This window comes from Benincasa hispida, chromosome 2 (genome assembly GCF_009727055.1).
Source record: "Benincasa hispida cultivar B227 chromosome 2, ASM972705v1, whole genome shotgun sequence".
Classification (NCBI taxonomy): Eukaryota; Viridiplantae; Streptophyta; class Magnoliopsida; order Cucurbitales; family Cucurbitaceae; genus Benincasa; species Benincasa hispida.
In genome coordinates this window covers 28307863-28327792 of record NC_052350.1, presented here as the reverse complement: position 1 = coordinate 28327792, position 19930 = coordinate 28307863, and the positions used below count along the sequence as shown (strand labels likewise).

At 35.3% G+C, this 19930-nt stretch overlaps 1 protein-coding gene across 9 annotated transcripts; it reads left to right on the top strand.

Moving 5' to 3' along the window:
- The first annotated feature begins 5026 nt into the window (after positions 1–5026).
- Positions 5027–18763, top strand: LOC120071237 (general transcription factor 3C polypeptide 3). 9 transcript variants are annotated; one of them, XM_039023385.1, is made up of 21 exons: positions 5027–5416; positions 5505–5569; positions 5656–5767; positions 6618–6991; positions 7788–7890; positions 8082–8189; positions 8333–8514; positions 8952–9147; positions 9830–10087; positions 10842–10991; positions 11596–11674; positions 12445–12558; positions 12689–12855; positions 14710–14831; positions 15431–15554; positions 15659–15730; positions 15899–16025; positions 16250–16364; positions 17102–17292; positions 17404–17516; positions 18244–18763. In XM_039023385.1, the coding sequence occupies exons 4-21, from the start codon at positions 6657–6659 to the stop codon at positions 18505–18507; spliced, it is 2820 nt and encodes a 939-aa protein (XP_038879313.1). In that variant the 5' UTR covers positions 5027–5416; positions 5505–5569; positions 5656–5767; positions 6618–6656; the 3' UTR covers positions 18508–18763. The 9 variants fall into 9 exon arrangements, with proteins under 9 accessions (XP_038879313.1, XP_038879314.1, XP_038879316.1 ...); XM_039023386.1 differs by having other exon boundaries at positions 5656–5820; XM_039023388.1 differs by having other exon boundaries at positions 5505–5576.
- Positions 18764–19930: the final 1167 nt, after the last annotated feature.

Sequence of the window (19930 nt, the reverse complement as noted above, 5' to 3'; positions counted from 1 at the left end):
TGATTGCTTTATCCACTACCAAAGTGAAATATATTGTGGTTGCTAGTTGTTGTGCGCAAATTCTTTGGATGAAATAAACTCTTTGTGATTTTGGATTAAAGTTTGATAATGTACCCATATTTTGTGATAATATTAATGTTATTAATTTGACTAAAAATCCTATACATCGTTCTAAGACTAAGCATATTGATATTAGACCTCATTTTATTAGAGAACATGTGCAAAATGGTAATATTACTCATGAATCTATGAGCTCTAATCATCAATTATATGTTTATTATATGCTTATTATAATATCTTTAGGGAGGGGGGAAATATTCATATCTTTAGAGAGCTATTATATGCTTATTATTCTTTTCTATGATTCCAAAAGGGGAGAAGTATAAGAAAAATATTTTATGAATGTATTGCATAATTGTATCTTTTGAATATATTTTCTAGGGAGAGAATTAATTCAAGGGGAGAAGTTAATTATTTCGAATGAATTTCAAGCATGATCTTTGTGGTGATATGTATATTTGAAATTGAAATTACTTATTGAGCACATGTTTTGTTATGATTATGTGCATTTCAAGTTATTTTTCTTCTATGGTTTGTCACCATAAAAAATAGAGATTGTTATCTTTTTCGGCCCTTAATCTCAAATTAATTAATTAATTAATGTTTTGATGATAACAAGCCTAATTTTATTTACTAATAATTTTATTATTTTGAATAATCCATAGCGTAGAACTCGAAATAACGATTCTGAAATCACTCAAATCGGAATTCATATGAAAAAGATATAGTAAAAAGAAGTGTAATAAAAAATATCCGAAATAGTGATGTAGTGAATTAATTATCAAATCGAACCAATTAGATAGTACCACTTGAACTATAGGGTGAGTAACACATGGGCCTTAATATTGTATGAGATGGATTTTGGTTTTCCTTTTAAAAAAATGATTTTATAATTATTTAAGAGAAATTGATTTTGTTATTTAAAAAGAAAAAAGAAAATGGATAAGTGACCCAACGGTCATTCGTATTTAAAATAAAAAATAAAAAATAAAAAGTTACCTTTGAAGNATATATAAAAATTCCAAAAATATTTATATTTTCTTATTTCTTTTTACTTCTCAACTTTTTATCTTCATCTTTCCTTTCACTTTTTGATCAATCTATGGTTCAAATTAAAATCCACTTTCTGCTCTACTTTTCTCTCTTTTTATAATTCATCTTCTTCAAAATTATTTTAACTTTTCGTATTTTACAATCTTTAGAATTAGCACAATGACCACCATTGTTGCTTTCTCTACAAGCTCCTGATTTTCTTTTTTTTCATTTTATTCTTGAGGAAATTTCTATCGTATTGTGAGGATTAAAGCATTTGAGCTCAAACTTATATACCCATTCTTTTTATAGAGTTTTTTTTTTTTTTTTGTGTGATCTAAAGTTTAAAAAAATATTGTAGCGATTTGATCCTAACCTGTGGAAAGAATTAGGTTTGGTCTTGAACCCGTAAAGGAGCAAGGTAGCGGTTCTCATCTGTGGAAAGAGTCAAAGGAGTTTTTTCAATCAAAATCCTATGAGGCGCTTGGAAAAGTGGATGTAGGTCGAGTTTGACTGAACCACTATGAAAATTACGGTGTCTTCTTCTCTAACTCTTTACTAATTATTTTGCATTTAATTTTAATTGTATGATTTTGTTGGTTGAGATTGATTGAGTATATTATTACATAACTCAATTAGGGTTTTGTTAATTTGATTAAAAGAATTATCTAATTAGATTAAATTGAGCACACTTTAGAAAAAAATTTAATCAAACCCTAATCACCACTTCTAAAGTTGCCATATGGATCCAACAATTTAGTCTACATCTTTTCCTTCTAATAAATTAGTAGTTCCATAGGAGCGTTATATTTATGTGTTTTTTTTTCCCTTCCTTATCCACAAATTACTACATCTTGAGGCTTTCATGTATTCTAGTTTGATGAATCGAGATTCAAGGCATTGCAAGCTTTTGAATAACATGCAAGCCAAATACAAAGATTGTGCACCATCTTATATCATTGTTGGGCATAAGTTTACCATCATTAGCCATCATCAAGATGCTGCGAGGAAATATCTTGAAGCTTATAAAATCATGCTGGATAGTCCCCTAATTAACTATGTGTGTTGATATGGTTCTTGTTCTTCATGTCTTAAATAGAACTACAATTATAAACTCTTAATTCGAGATACTCATTGCTTTCGTGTTTGCTATGACTCATTATAGTTGAATGAGAACTTAGTTATGAGGAGAAACCTACCCAAATACTTGTAAAGGAGGTGAAGACTTTGCACAACAGGGAGATAACTCTAGTGAAAATTTTATGGCAAAATCATCGCTTCGAGGAAACTACAACATCCAGAGCTCTTCAAGAATTAGAACTTGTGAGGACGAAAGTTTTTTAAGGTGGAAGAATATAACATCTCCATTCTAGCTAAATTCAAAATAATTTTTTTTAAAATTATTAAATTTTATTTCCTTTAATTTTAGAATTTTTTAGGTTAGTGTTTAGATAATTGAATTATTTTAATTGGTTCAATTTTAATTTTGGAAGATTTGAATTTTAGGATTAAAATAGATTTTGGAAAGTTGGAAGATAATTTGGAGATTTACAAGGTGTTTGGGGCAATAACTATCTTAAGTTTTTTTTTTTTTTTTTAATTTTAAAAATAGGCGATATTATTATACAACAATAAGAGGATCCCACAACCCAAAATCAAGACATCAAAGCAACAAAACGCAAGCAAAGACAGGGAAACAATACCAAAACAAAGCCAACAAGATAATACCCGAACATAACCAAAACATAAACGCAAATACCCCAAACCACCAAGGAGAAAGCCAGAGAAAAGAAACCAAAACCCTACAACTAGGGACAACAACAAAACAAAGAGCAATGGCAAGTTCAAAAAGAAGAAAAACATCCGTAAACACACTAGATAAGACCAAGAAGATCAACCCGCCAGCAAGCAGCTCGAGCACGAACCGTAGAGACCATAAGGTGAAACAGAGCAGACACCGACCTCGGTCGACCTCCATGCAACCCTCGATTACGCTCCTGTCAGATGTAGTAGATGGAAGCACACTAGAATACACGGAACAACTTACAATGCACCCCCTTACCTGACCCCACTTGGAACAACCAACTCAACTCGACATCCCAACCTGCCACCTGATGCGACGAACCCAACTGACGCAACACACCAGACCACACCTCTCTCCCAAACCCACACTCCAAAAAAAAATGATCCCGCGACTCCACACCTCCCCCACATAGAAGACACCCCCCCTCTGACACTACATCCTAACTCCTCAACCAATCCCATGTACCGAACCTGTCCCTCATCGCTAACCACGCACAAAAGGGGTGACGCGGAATACCACCCCCCCGCCCACAAAATACCAGCCCAAGACACCCTAGGACGACGAGGACGCAAACTCTCCCACGCACTATCGATAGAAAACTGACCACTAGCACCCGACACTCAAACCTAATAATCCTCCCCCTCACCCTAGGCTCCATTGCCTAAATAAGACCTCAGATCTCAAGCAACTCCCAAGACACTATAGGCCACCTCCAACCTCCCTCACCATCCATGAACTCCGACAACCGCACCTTTAAACTACTCCTTGCATCATAAACCACCGTAGACCCATATGAATCCATAATCGCACCCCCCGGCAACCAAGGATCCCACCAAACAAAACATGACCTTCCATCGCCCACCATCAAATGAACCAGATGCTTGAATCTATCTCTACAACGCAAGATAACCTTGAAGCACCAAGATCTCCCAACCGCACACTGAACAGCCCACAAAGATTGCCTATGCAAAACATACGCCTCCACCCACGCCATCCATAATGATTCTGATTTAATTAAAAGAAGCCAAAGCAGCTTCATAATAGCAACTTGGTTCCATGAAGCCATATGTTTCACACCCAACCCCTCTCTCCCAATGGCAAGCACACCTCATCCACCCCACCCGTGCACCACCCCGACTCACCGCACTGCTCTTTAATAAATAACTACGTAAAAGACGATCAACCTCATGAGTTACATACACAGACAACACGAAGATGCTACACCAAAATACCTGAAAGGACTGTAAAACTGACCTAACAAGCTGCAACCTCCCAGCAAAAGAGAGGGACCGCGTCGCCCAGCTTCTAATACGAGCTGTGATCCTCTGTATCAGAGGCACACAATCCACAACCCTCAACTGACCAGTCAATAAAGATAACCCCAGATACCTAATAGATAGTGAACCAAGAAAGAATCTCATAAACGCAACAAGCTCCTCCGCCTCACCAAACTCCACACCTGCAACAAATATGGAACTCTTCCCAACATTTGCAACTAACCCAGACAACCCTGCAAACTCCGCCAGGACCTGCCTCACAAGCTCCAAAGAATCTCTCTCAGCTACACAGAAAATCATCAAATCGTCTACAAAAAGCAAATGAGTCAGGCCCACACACTCATACCGATCATGGAACCTAAACCACACAAGAGGTTTATTCAACAACCTGAATAAGACCTCCATCACCATCACAAATAAAAAAAGAGACAACAGATTCTCCTGTCTTAACCCCTTCCTACCAGAAAAAACCCCCTCAAGGGAATCATTAATCATCGTAAAGAACGTAGGCAAAGTAACACAAGCCCTCACCCAACTAACAAACTGAAGGGGCATATCTATAGCCAGCAACACACCAAACATAAAATCTCAATTGACCGAATCGTACACCTTCTGAAGGTCTACCTTCAACACACAACGCGACTTCCCTCTGCCCTCCTTATAACTCCACAAACCCCTAACACAATAAATATTATCGAAAATCGATCTACTAGGAACAAACATTCATTATTTTTGTAGTTCTCAATTAGTTGCTACTATATTTACTATAATTTTTACTATTTTACCTTCATTGTTTTTTATTATTTATTACTGTATTTACTATTTCATTTTTAAACGAAAATAATTTGCACGTAGTATTATAACCTAATCTAAAATAATCTACTCATACTCCCCCCTTCGTTTTCTTCTTCTTCTTCGGGGTTACCAGCCGCCGCCGCCGCCGTTCCCACGCCGCCATTGTGCTCAGACCACCGTCTCAACTCAGCCGACGACCAGCCGTTGATCGTTGCCGTCGTGTCGCGCGCCGTTTACCTGCGCCAGCCGCGGACGTCAGCCAGCCGTCCGTCCACCGCCATCCACTGCCAGTCGCCATCGTTGCCGAGCGCGGCCGCCGTGAGTTCGCCGGAGTTGGTTTTTGGGTAAGATTTTGGTGAGTTTTGGGTTTTGAGTGTTAGGTTTGAAGTCTTGAAAGGGGGTTCAACATGCTGTCCAGCAGGGATTTTGATCGGTTGGCAAGTTATTGGTGAGCTTTCTTTGGGTTCTTGGTTAGCTTTGAGCACTCGATAAGTTTGACATTGAGTTAATGCTTAATCATAGTATTTTGACCTTAGATTCGAGCTTTGGAGATGGTTAGCGCATTGTGCAGCAAGATTCAAGAGCATTTGGCAAGTTTTTGGTAAGAAGTAAGACCTTGAAACTAATGGGAATTATATTGCTTGTTGGAAATTGGATTTCTAATCCTTAGTATTGAATTTTGCATAGATTGGGACCTTTGTTTGGAGCTATTTGGGATAAATTTGTGATCGAGAATTTTACCTAAAAATTGGACATAATTTTGGTTCACGTACAATAGTTGATTCAAGCTTTCTTAAAGGTACAAGTGGAGATTGATTTGCTTGGGTATATATATTTGGGATTGTTTTTAAGGTAAGTAGCTTTGCTACTGGAATTGCCTTAAGTGTTAGGCAAAAATAAGATATATGTTGATGTACATGTTTATATGCGATTTATCATGAAACTATGAACGTATGTCATGTGATTTACTATGAAAATTTATGAATGATTTACTAAGCACATGTTTTCAAGAGATCTAGTCCATGAAAATGATGTACTAGGTTTGATTCATTATTATGACATTATGCATGTTTGTCAAGACTGTTTAGCATGATATTAGTTACAAGATTTCATGTGGGACTCGTGCATATGTGATTGTTACATAAAACTATGAATTAGGATGCGATCTCTTTTCCTTTCCACAGTATTTGACGGCACGAAGGTAGTTCATGTCCAAGGGCCCTAGAGCAAAAAAGTGATGTGCTAGGGTTGGTATATATGAAGTGATATGTACCTAGTGGGGACGGGTGTATGACCGAGGTGCACGCTCAGTGGGTTGTGTGTGTACGAAAGAGATATATACGTAACCATGTCCTCGAGTGTCTTCTTTTCAATGGTGGTTACTTATACATATTTGGCTTGTATTATTGGTTCCTAAGAAATTTTGGGGTTAGGGAAGTTTAAGAACTCCAGGCACTGAGTGCCAATTGTTTGCTGAAACTATTTTTCCTTAATTCTTTTTTAGAGAATTGCTTGAGAGGTTTACCTCTGGAAATTTCAAGTGCTTCTTTTGACTGTTAGATGCCACATTGTTATACATGTGGTTTCTTAATGCTATTGAATCATTCATTCCATTTATGTTACTAAATTTGTTGATGTTTCTTGCTCAGAAAATTTTCTTTCAAGAGTTTCCAGTGTCATGCATTTGAATGGAAAAGGAAGGGAATACAGTTTCTGACAATGAAGAGGTTCCTGGTGGCAATATGAGCGTTTTAGGAGCGGGAAAAGAGGTTGTAGAAACAGGAGTGGAGGATAGAGAGGAGGAGGAGGAGGAAGAGGAAGAAGGAGAGGAAGAAGTGGAGGATGAAGGAGAGGATGATATTGAAGAAGAAGATGGTTACATATTCAAATTTAAGGCTGGAGAAAATCCATTTGATTTTGTTGAAGGGACAGATTTTAGCATTCAACCATATAAAAAATTTGAGCGCCTTGAATATGAAGCTCTTGCTGAGAAAAAGAGAAAAGCTCTTGCAAATGGTCAGAGGTAAATTTTATTCTATACTATCTGTTCTTTTACTCCCTTTTTATTCTTATTTTTCTCTCACCCTTTTTCGGGGGTGGAGGAAAGTTGCCTTCTATTGACAGTATTTACTGGAAAAATACTGGAAGTATGGCATCTACCTACAAAGGTTTTATTGAAAAATATAGAAACCATGGTCCTACCTGGCATCTGCAAAGTTTATAACAATCATTTAAGTTACTGTGAAATTGGTGATAAGATGATGGAATGTTGAAATGCAGTGTCTGCAGAATTTATTTTGGTTTCTCTATTGTATTATGGTTTATTAATTCATGCTAGTTATATCAATTTTGAAAATTTCAAATTTAGAGTGGTGCATTTTGGTATTAGAAAGGTAGTTTTTCATTCATCCAAATGCATGAGCTAAAACAAAACCTATGCTCATGCCTAGCTTCGTACTAACAAACTCATAGTGCCAACTGCCACTGAATATTAATTAACTGATTTCCAACTACACTTGAGTTTTGGGTCGTTAAGTGAGCACCTTTTAGCTAGTTTATAAAAAAAAATGTTATATTGTTTACGGACTAAGAACCCTGCATATCAACAAACAGTAGTGTATTTTGCATGCATCTTGGAGAAAGATTCAATTCTGGTTGGATTATTTATTTATTTTTTGTTTTTTTATATTAGCTCAAACTTAACCTTCTTAATTGTTCCAGTTGCATTCTTCGTGATTCTAACTTACTTCAATGGGATAATATAAGATATCATGGTATGAAATTCATATAATTTCCTTTCTTTGTCCCTGTAAAAACAGTGAGAGAGCTGCAAAGAGGGGCAGGGTAGAAGATATTCCTGGTGCAAGCTTTGATGAAATTTTGGAAGCTATGAATTATGGATCCAGGAGGAAGTTAAAGGAGGTAACATCCATACTAATGTTATTTTAATTAAGCATAGGAAGCTTTGGGCTGTTGAAAAAAGTCATTTTGTCATCCTCTTCACTCTGCCACATTATCAATATTCTGCACTATATTGGGCCTTCTATTGGTTTTCTATATTTTCTGTAATCTATTATCTATTCTAAGTTGCAAGCTTTTCTGTGTCCTTGTAGCCTAAAAAAAGAGGTAGACGAAAAGGATCAAAGAAAAAACTTAATCGTGATGTTACAAAGTTGCTTGGTGATGCAACATTATGTTATGCTCAAGGCCAGCATGAGAAGGTACAAAATCTTAGAGATGATCTTCTTCCCTTTGAATAGTTACTGTTAAGTCTTCACAACATAATGCCTACAAAGAAAACAAGCGAAACAACCTTTTTCTTTTCATGTCATTGGATTTACTCCTTGAAACATTATGTTTGTAGGCTGTATCTATATTGCGTCAAGTCGTTCTGCAAGCCCCAGATTTACCTGATTCGTACCATACGCTTGGACTTGTTTACAATGCAATTGGTGATGATGTAAAAGCCATGGGATTCTACATGCTTGCTGCACATTTAATGCCAAAAGATTCATCTCTCTGGAAACTGCTATTTTCATGGTCAATGTGAGGTCCTCTTCCATCTATGAGTATATTTCTTAGAAGGTGATATAATGCTTTTGTAAAATTAAGATCCATTTTGTTTATAATTTCATATTCAACTTGGCATCAAATAGGCCAAGTTCATTAGAACGTTCTTGAGAAACCATCTTTATATATTTATGTGTTCCGTCTTTACATTATCGATGTAAGGAAGTAAATGACAGACACAGAAGTTTGAGGCCAGGACATTGACGTTGAACAATTGCATCTTAAAGATCCTTCATCCTTGATTAGAATTGAAGGATGTATCTTGTGTATATTGTATGTGACATACACCTAAGAAGTATAGGCTAATTTAAGAATTCTGGTCATGTCCATGTTCCTGTGAACCATTACTTTTAGTTTTAGTGTATGGAATAAAGAAATATGATTCACAGCTTGTAGATATTTAACATGTGCAGTGATCGAGGTGATATTGATCAAGCAAGCTACTGTCTTTCTAAAGCAATAAAAGCAGAGCCTGATGATATTGATTTATTATTTCATCGTGCATCACTCTACCTTGAGCGTGGAGATTGTGAAAAAGCAGCTGAAACATATGATCAGATTCATCAACAATGCCTTGGAAATGTTGAAGCACTCATGACAGGAGCCAAGGTTTGATGTTTTATCTCCTAATTTTCCATTGGGTTTGACTTCCTTAGCCTTGAACACTTATGATTCTGCATTAATTTATACACGTTTTTCTTAGTTTGAAAAACTACCACTGTTTTCCTGCATGGTTTGTATTTGGCCAATCAAAATTTCTTAAACTATTTTATCTTCTCCGGTTAGAATGACATTAGTTATTTTTCTCTTCTCAAGTTGGATTTTCCAAGCTTTGCAAGTTACAAATATATATCTATAGAAAACACTGCAATCAAGAGTTTGTAGTTCCAATCTTCTATTAGCCACAATCCAAGAGGTTTTACTTCTTGCCAAATTACTTTTACTTGAACTAATTATGTTATCCATGTTATTCAATCCACGACTTGCAGTTTATAATTTTAATGAAACACAACCCCAAGCAGTCTTGATATAAAATTCCTACTCCCTAGTTAAATTTACTTCTTACAAGTTTTGAAATAATGAAGCTTATTATTGTTGGAACTTATAAAGTCTGAGGATGTGTTTTGCTGTTGTCTGTTGTTTATTTCATCACAATACAAGCCCACTTGTGTTGTTGTTTCGTTATTTCATAGTATGAGTCAATTATCTTTGACTTCTAAGCTTCAACTATTCTTGATGAGGAATTGTATCTGATTCCTCCCCCCGACTATGTCCTGCTTTCCCTTGCTAGCTGTACCAAAAATGTGGTCATCTTGAACGTGCAATTTGCATTCTTGAGGACTACATCAAAGAGCATCCAACTGAGGCTGATTTAGATGTGGTTGATCTTTTAGCTTCTTTATACATGGGAAATAAAGAATTCAGGAAAGCTCTTGAGCGCATTGAGCATGCAGATGAGGTGTACTGTGCAGGAAGTGAGCTACCTTTAAAATTGACAACTAAAGAAGGAATCTGCCACGCTCATCTTGGAAATATGGAGAAGGCAGAGGTCAGTGTGGTCTTCAATGCATAACTACCAATAAGGAAATGCTATTAGTATTTATTTATCCATAGCTAGCCAACTTAGTATGATTTTCCTTTCATTCGAAGTTAAACTTTCGTTTTCTATATTTAGTTTCACTTCGTCTTCATATAACACCTTTTATTTATTTATTTTATTTTATTTTTTTATATAAAAAACACAAACACAAAACAAAACATCTTAACACACTGTTTAGAAGTATAGCAAACAAGAATTTCTTCATTAGAAGATGTTTTTTGTGGCATGTTTGATTTATGTATGTTTGGATACCAATGATGGTCAGATTTAGATTAGATAAATAACTTAGGGACATAGTTAGCCTTCTGTATTGGTGGGAAGTTGAAATAATTCAGTTAAAGGCTGTCCGATATTTTGCTTTTAGATTTATACTTATTTCTGGTTGTGGAGAAAATGTTGTTACTCCCCCTCCCCTCTCTCTCTCTATCTCTCTCTCTCTATCTCTCTCTCTCTATATATCTGATTCATGGTACACTTAGAAATTACAGCCAATAAAGTAACGTGTGGAGATGCAACATTTTAGGTATGCCATGTTCCATTGTAGGTGGGGCCTCTTCTTTTATGGTAGGTTTTGGTATTTATGTCAAATGATCATTTCTATAGCTCACTGTGTATGCTATCATCTCTTGGGTGGGAGTGATAATATGTCTGCGTCTGTCTTGAGTTTAAAAATATTGTACTTACCAATTTATATTACCATTAGTGCCTCTTTGCTAATTTGGGATGGGAAACTGCCGATGATCACTCAAATTTGATGATTGAAGTTGCAGACTCGTTGCTGAGTCTTAAGCACTATAACTTGGCATTGAAGTATTATCTCATGTTCGAAGAAGTAAATGCTGGAGGAAACATGGTAAGCTGATTATGGTTTTCAGTTTTTCTTTAAGTGTGGTGTTGGAAGCGACGGGTGAGGCTTGACTTTCAAGTTGAACTGCTTGCATTTTTAGCGTAGTGTTAGATATTCTATTAGATCTTTTGGTAAGATTATGATTGCTACATCCTCTTTGCATGCATGTCTTAGGCTATGTGATAAGAAATTCTCAAATTATTGTTGTTCTTATTATGTATGCTGCATTTTCTTCGATCAATTATTTTTTTCAGCCTTAATCTTTCCTTTCCAACTGCATAATCGGCTCAACCTAATTTTCATACTCACTTTTCCATGTTTCTACATCACATTTCTTACAACTAAACTAAATATTTATTACTTATCATCAATATACAACCAGTGATTCTTGTTTCCTTCTCTTGATTTTGCTTTTTTTTTAAAAAAAAAATGATAAAATTGAGGATTGAACCTGTAATTTTCCAGCTTCAATTGCTTAATTCAACTAATTTTATCTAGTCATATTTTTTAATCTTTAGAAGGGTTAGGGTACTAAGATTCATTTGAACATTACTCCTTGAGTTTTCTTTTGTACTTCACCCTGATTAACAAGGCCTAACTTTTGTAACAGGGGATTTTATACCTAAAAATTGCCCAGTGTTACTTATCAACCAATGAAAGAGCACAGGCAATTGTTTTCTTTTATAAAGGTGAGGCAAAGTTCTCAGGATGATTTGATTAATGGCAGCTAAAGTTTGTTTGTTTTTAGTCCAACATCATCTCATGGTTGATATCAAAATCATATCTCTATCTGTAATTTTTTCTTTTATCCATGCAATTCTCGGTTACTTATAAAGAGGAAGATGCACTTTACTGAATTCACTTGTCTTTTTATTTTTCTTTTCTTGTTTTTTTGAAACAAAAAATAAACTTTACACGTCGAATGTTACCATTAAAGTCTAGAATTGAACCAAATAAAACGTGAAGTTATATCTCAAAGAACCTTGAACCAAACCTTACAAAATCTCCTGACTTGTGTTAATTATAATTGACTGATTTATAATTGGAAAACCTTCAGCTCCTATCAATAAAAACTCGAGAAGAGGCATGAAACTTTGCTAAATCAAGCACCTCCCACCAATCTGTTGCATGTTAAAATTATGAAAAATTTCTTTCCAGCCAAACATTCGACATGGAAGATTTGACGACATTGGCCCGTAGAAGAACTTTTACCTCTCTCTCTTTGTAGTTTCTTCCTTTTTCTTTTCCCTCTCTCTCTTTGTAGTTTCTTCCTTTTTCTTTTCCCTCTATCTATTTATCTATTTTTACTTTTTGTTGCTTTATAAGGGATGGCCAAAGAGAAAATAATCCATATTTCTCGCCAAAGAGAGTTTTAACTCCAAGAAAAACTCAAAATTTATGGAAATTGGTACCAAATCTTAAGTGAGTTTGTAAGTACTTGACAAATGTTCCTTTGCAGTGCTTCAACATCTTGAAGATAACATTAATGCTCGATTAACTTTGGCCTCCCTCCTCCTTGAGGAAGCTAGAGATGAAGAAGCCATTTCATTACTATCTCCTCCAAAAGATTCAAGTATGTGTTCATTAAACAACTACCATGTGCTTTATCACTGATTCACTAGCAAGTTAAAAGATGGATGGAGCTAGCAGGTATTTCTCACAATGCTTATTAAATGTCTTTGGGTACTTCTGACTTTATGCAGATCCAACTAGCTCATCTTCCAGCAAATTAAAACCTTGGTGGTTCAATGAGAAAGTAAAACTGAAGCTTTGCCACATATACAAAACTAGAGGAATGCTTGAGAGCTTCGTTGAGGTGATCTTTCCTTTGGTCCGAGAGTCCTTATATATTGAGACTCTTCAAGAAAAGGTAATTAAAATTACGTGGCTGAAAACCTTTTTCTTTACTGTGGTCCTTAACTCTTTCCTAGTTATAACAAATTTTTAGTCTAGGCTTTGAAAATATGAATACATAGGGGTAATATTGATGTTCACCTATTTGCCTATATTCATTCTCTTGTCTACTTGGATCTCTAAGCTCTAGGTCCTTTCTCATGTCCTAAGGACACATTTTCTGAACCAATAAATTTCCATCAATCTCTTAGCTTTTGTTGATTGGGCTAATCATGAGTTGTATTGTATTGGAAGATGTTAAAAATACATGGCCAAGAAGAGGCGATATGTAACATAATTACCCTGCATGATGATTTGAATTTGTTTTTGTAATTTAGGGGTATAGCTCAATTGACATAAAAGTTCAAGTGTTTAAAGTTCGAATCCCCCTCCTAGCATATTATTGAACTCAAAATTAGTTTTTTTTGGTAGTTCAAGTGTTTTTTCATGTTCATCTGCAATATCACTTGGCTTTAGAAATCAATTATTGGCTCTGAACTTTTAGGATTGCCATTAGACATACAATACAAGAGACTTCTAACTCAAAATTTTTCATTAAAAGTCGTTGAGAATGATCGAAGAAAATAAAGATTCATGGGGAAAAGAGTTGTTTCGGGGTGGGAAGAGATTGAATTTTATTGGTTATCCCTTAGCGTTACATTATTTGTCATAATGTTAATAGAATTAAATTTACCATAACCCATTAACTTATGTTTTTTGGTCAATCGGTGATTTGATATGGTATTAGAGTAAGAGGTCCTATGTTTGAACTCCTGGAATATCATTTCCTCCCCAGTTAATATTGATTTCCACTTGTTAGATCTTCTACAAACTTTCAAGCCAAGTGGAGGAATGCAAAAGTGTTGATAATTAAATTTACCATAACCCATCAGCTTAAACTTTTGTGTCAATCGGTGATTTGTGATTATCCATGCAAAACTTTCTTCTTATAGAAAGAAATGTGAGATGTGAATTTGCATTAATTCACCGAGACGCCAGGGCACAAACACAGGCATGTCATGGATTCGAGAACATGTCAATTTCTCAAAAAACATGTTGGAGACATCTTTTCTTCAAAATTTTTAAAAATATATAGAATATGTGTATGAATTGATATATCGATACTTTATAGACAAACATGTAAGTTTAACATAAAAATAAATTGTGTTTCACTAATAACATATAAAATTAAGGCCTGTTGAGACTATTTGAGAACTTAAGATTTAGTTGGCTGTGAATAGAGGAGGAAGATATAGAAGGATTTAGTTGGCTATGAATAGAGAGAGAAGATGTTATCCTAGTACTTCAGGGATGATCCATATATAAGAATTAGTGTCTATAAGAACAACTCTATTTCATTTCTCTTACTTTGTGAGTTAAATATTTCCAAAGGTTTGTTTAGCAGTGTCGAGCCATATCCAACCGTGTCCAACACATGTCTGGACGTATCGATGCCCATGCTTCCTGGACCGAGGCTAAAGATTTGAATGTCCTTTATTATTTTGACTTTGATCCTTGTTCTTGCCCTTTGTCAGATTCAGAATACATTAGAAAAGCAATTGATAGCGAAGGTCTATGGACTTGTTTCATTGTCGATTTTTGTTTCTTGGATATGCCCACCTCAATGAGCAATTTTCCTTATTAGTATGTTTGCAGTTATGGCTATTATTTAAGAATTTAAGATATCTGTTATCTGTAACCATTACAAAATCTTTAGATTCTTATCTCTCAAATTTCTTCAATTTATCTTTTCAATTTATTTATTCCTTTTGAAAATTTCAATTCTAGATCCCATGTCATTTCTTTAACAAGAACTTTGTCTGGGTTCTAGATTAAAGTGAACAAGAAGAAGCTTCCAAAGAGGGTTTTGCTGGAAAGAGTCAAAGTACTTGATGGACGTGAATCTGGTAACCTATTTCGTGGATTCAGACCTGTAGCTCCTAAATCAGATTTGTAAGTACTGAAAGGTCTTGGCACGGTCTTGACACTATGTTGTAGGAATATAATTTTTAACACTATTACATAGTAATATTAATATTACTACACTGTGGTTAGTATTGTCAGGCTCTTCATCTGTTGGTTAAAAGTAGGTCTTGGTGCTGATCGTTGACTTGAGCTTTTATTTCCTTTGTGATCACCGTTTCTAGACTTCTAGTTCCTGCCCTTTCTCCATTTTGTCAAGAAAATTAAATCTAATTGATCATATTCCTGTGCAATGTTAAAATGGTTTCTACTCGTATTTTGAAACTAGCATGTCCAATTTCACATCTGAAATACTTCATTAGTTCTAGATATATCAAGTAATAAGCCTAAAAGTTTTCTCAATATTCAGTCCTGACTAAATAACAGCTCCTATTTAAATCAACCAAAAAGAAAAAAAAAAATCCTATTTATGGTTTCAAAAAGCAACGATTCAGTTAAGATTTGGGTTTCCATAACCTTTGCTTCCTGCTGTTTGTCTTTTCATAAATCCTGTTTCTTTTTTTATATACTATTTCAACATCTTTGCTTTAAAGGAGCCTTATGAAGGCTTCTATTTGTGCTTGAATTAGATCAAAAGCGTCCAGAGCAAAGAGATTGCTTCAAAAGCGGGAAAGAATCAAGGAAGAAAAGAAGGCTAAAGCACTGGCTGCGGGAGTTGATGTGAACTATGATGATTTAGATGATGAGCCAGCGGTAAATGTTTTGGTTGTTTGTTCATTTTTATTGCATATGAGCTTTGCACATGCTAGCAAAAATTCAACTAAGAGTGCTTTTTCTTTCATCTGTGATGTCTTTAGCTACGGATGCACCGAGAATCCCCCCTGCCTAATCTTCTGAAGGAAGAAGAATATCATAATCTTATTGTCGATGTTAGTACCTCTTATGTTTTTCTCAATCTTTGTACTCTCCTCTTTCTTTATCATTCCATCATGCCAAATAAACATTAATCATGTATCCATCTTTATGCAGTCCCATTTGTTTCATTACTTGACTCCCATTTAATCAAACGCCTAATGCTTTCCTTGTGATTTTCATAGTTGTGCAAGGCATTGGCTTCCTTGGGAAGATGTTCTGAAGCTTTAGAGATTATAAGTCTAACTCTAAAGTTGGCTTTGAACTCATTATCCATAGAAAGGAAGGAAGAACTCCAGTTACTTGGAGCTCGTAAGTACTTTTGCAAGTAGTATCATTTGTTACATCTATCTTTTCTGTTTTCCACTTTGGTGCTAGATCTGTTGCTTGCTTCAAAAGGAGTTGGTCAACTAAATTCTCTCCTTGAAGGCCTTGAATTATATTCTCTCATCATACCTCGGGAATTACATTGTTTGGTTTTTTGAACTTGAGGCATGTACCTTGTCTCTTTCTCATTGTTTACTTCATGTTCACAGAATTAGCATTCAGCTCAACTGACACCACGCATGGTTTCAACTTTGCAAAGCACGTTGTTAAGCAGTACCCTTACAGCATCTCTGCTTGGAACTGCTATTATAAAGTAGCTTCAAGGTATTTGAGTGTGTGATATTTTAGTTGGTTTGAAACAAATATCTATTTGTATTTGTTGTACCTAAAAAAAAAATTATCTATCTGCATTTGAGACATATTTTATTCCAAAACACAAAGGATAGAAAAAATTGTAGGGAGATAATAGGGATCTCCTCCTGAGCACGGAGGATACCTTGTATCCCCTCAATGAAAGCTACTTTCTCATAATTCCCCTCCCCAATCAGGAGGCAGTGTGTTGTCCTCAAAAAGAACGCCTAAGTTTCTATTAAGATCTTCAGCACTTGTTTGGTAAGCAATATGAAAATAGCACCTTAAAATTAGTAGTCCTCGAATCATTCTCACCAAAGGATAAAATGGTTTCACAAGAGTCAGCCCTTGAATTCCCTTTCTCGCAAATTTCACCCCACCCCAATTTCCTGTCAAAGTTGATTTAGTTCATTCCAGCACTTTCAACCATTTTTTTTTTCATTTTATTAGAATAAATATAAAAAATGCGAGGTGAGGATTCAAATCTATGATCCTAAGTAAGTTAGGGATCTCCCCCCCACCCCAAATAAACTAAAATCAGGGAAACCATTTTATCCTATGGTGAGAGTTTTGACCCACAAGTTTGGAAAAAGTAAGACTTATTTACTCCACATCTCTAATAAATTAGTACTTCCATAGGAGCATTATGCTTATATGTTTTTTTTTTTCCTTATCCAAAAATTACATCTTGAGGCTTTCGTGTATTCTAGTTTGACGAATCGAGATTCAAGGCATTGCAAGCTTCTGAATAGCATGCAAGCCAAATACAAAGACTGTGCCCCACCCTATATCATTGCCGGGCATCAGTTTACCAACATTAGCCATCATCAAGATGCTGCAAGGAAATATCTTGAAGCTTATAAAATCATGCCGGATAGTCCCCTAATTAACTTGTGTGTTGGTATGATTCTTGTTCTTCATGTCTTAACTAGAACTACATTTATAAACTCTTAATTTGAGAGATACTCATTGCTTTTATGCTTGCCACAATATTCTTCCTCGGCCTAAACAGGATCGTCCTTAATCAACTTGGCTCTTGGATTCCGTCTTCAAAATAAGCATCAGTGTGTTGCGCAGGGCTTGGCCTTCCTCTACAAAAATTTGAAGCTTTGCGATAACAGCCAGGTATTCTATTATTATTTTCTAATTGCACGAGTCATGATGTTATGTGGTTAAAAAAGTTTGACATGGACAAGCTAACCAGGAAAATGAAATGTTTTGTCACTTAAGCTACATTTATTGATGAGTAGTTTTTTTCTTTTTAGTAAGAAACCGAGTGAGAAAAATGAAAGAATATATAAGGGCATCAAAAAACAAGCAGATTATAAAAGTTTGTGATGCAAAAGATATGTTGTATTTTCTATGGAAGGAGGGCTAGATGTTGCGATAGCCCAAAGAAAGGGTCGTTAGTTGTTTGGTGGTAGGTGGGCAGGTAAATGGACGTGAAGACCGAGCGGATAGTATAGTTTTGGGGAAAAGTAGAAGGGAGGGACTAACCAAATGCCTATAACTTGCATTGACAGTTGCTGTGACTTTGCTGCAGCCACCAAGTGGCTAGCTCATTTGGCCATTAGCAAGAAATCTGGTTGGTTTTGGTCTACATATGTTTATCCTAGGCGAACTGGGTTTATAATTTCTAACAGATTGATCCCACTTACTGATCCTCGTTCTCTAAGCTGCATCTAGTTCTTATGTGTCATTGTAATTTGAGTATTAGATTCTTTTCATCTTATCAATAAAAAGTTCTATTTCTGTTTCTAAAATACTTCTCTAACAGATTGATCTAGAACCTGATTTTTCCACCAATCTTGTGAACATGATGTGATGTGTTTGCCCTGTTAATTATCTGTAGGAAGCCTTGTACAACATAGCTCGAGCATATCATCACATCGGACTTGTGACACTGGCTGTTACATACTATGAAAAGGTGCTTGCAACGTACCAGAAGGATTGCCCCATTCCAGAACTTTTTGGTGAGAATCGAAACATCAAGCATCAGAAATCAGTCTATTGTGACCTACGCAGAGAAGCAGCTTACAATTTGCATCTGATTTATAAAGAGAGTGGAGCTCTTGATCTTGCTAGACAAGTCCTAAAAGATCATTGCACATTTTAGGTACAAAGCACTTTTTTTGGACAGCAACTATATGTATTAGCAATAGCATGTAACAAGAAATAAAGTTATCTTATTTTGATAGGCACTGCACGTAGTTGAGGATGTAGGATATGGTAGTTGGAAGTGAAAGGATTAACTAATTTAACTCTACTGTCATGTAAAAACTCGGATATATTATTTTGTGACCGAGTTTATAAGGATACACTTGCTTATGTATATATTATCAATGAGGTCACATATGATTCAGTTAATTTAACTCGTCTTGTTATAACTAATATAGAAACTTCAAAGGTAATTTTTGTACGGAATTATTTAAAGTTCAAAAGTAAAAATAAAAATTTTCACAATTTAGGGTCTCAATTAAAATCTATTCTAGAATTTAAGGGAATCTCGTATGATTTAACCATCATAGCACATACATATTTTAATTTACTTGAAACAATCTTTTGGCAAACGTGAACTGAAACCAATAAGTGATCGCACATTCAAAAGTCATTTTGATTCATTTGTTTATTTCTTGTTTTATTCTAGAAAATTGACTTGGCAGATATTTAAAGTTAAAAAAGGAGACGAATGAGCCTAGTTTAACCTTAATTGATAGCTTATTCTCTTAAGGTCGGAGATTCAAATTTTACAAGACACTTTGAATAGTCGAGCTGGCCAGTGACCGATGTTTAATATATTGAAGAAAACCAATCTTCAACTGGCTTTATCAATTCCGGTATTAAATTGGAGTAGTCACAAAATCGGATGAATAACTAAGCTCAAATAGCCACATAAGAATGACAAAAGAATTATAAAGCATGTAGAGTACGGTTGAGTTGAGTCGTTAATAATTATCATTGTTGGTAATAGTTGTCTGTATTTGAGATACAAGGTTGAGCTAAGTTTGTATAGATTTTCTAAACCAAAGTCTATATTTGGGATGCAGAGTTGAGTTGGTCATTAGAGCTGATCGTTGGGATTGGCTAATAGATTTGGTAGTTGTCGAAGTTGATCATTAGAGGTGATTTTCGTCGGAATTGGCTACTTGGGAATGTCAATGTTGGTCGTTAGAGGTGATTGTCATCGAAGGTAGCTTTTGGTGGAGGCCATGCAAAGTTGGTCCCTACATGTGCTAACAGTTGTCACTAGCAGTGACCTCGAGTGGAGTCATTGAACACGTTGGAGGGGACGAAAAGTTTGGTTGAGTTGGAATGGATTGGTTAAAATAACAAATCCAACTCTATCAAGATTTAAAGTTAGTGGGAAAAGATTGAGTTGATAATTTTTACCAACTCTATTCAACTCATATTGGTTAGTCAAACACCCTTAAATGATTAGAAAAAAAAAAAATTGAATTACAAGAGGAAATAAAGTCTATGCTAATAAAATGTGTTGAAACTAAATTTCAATACAAAGTATAAGATGTGAGAAATAAAAA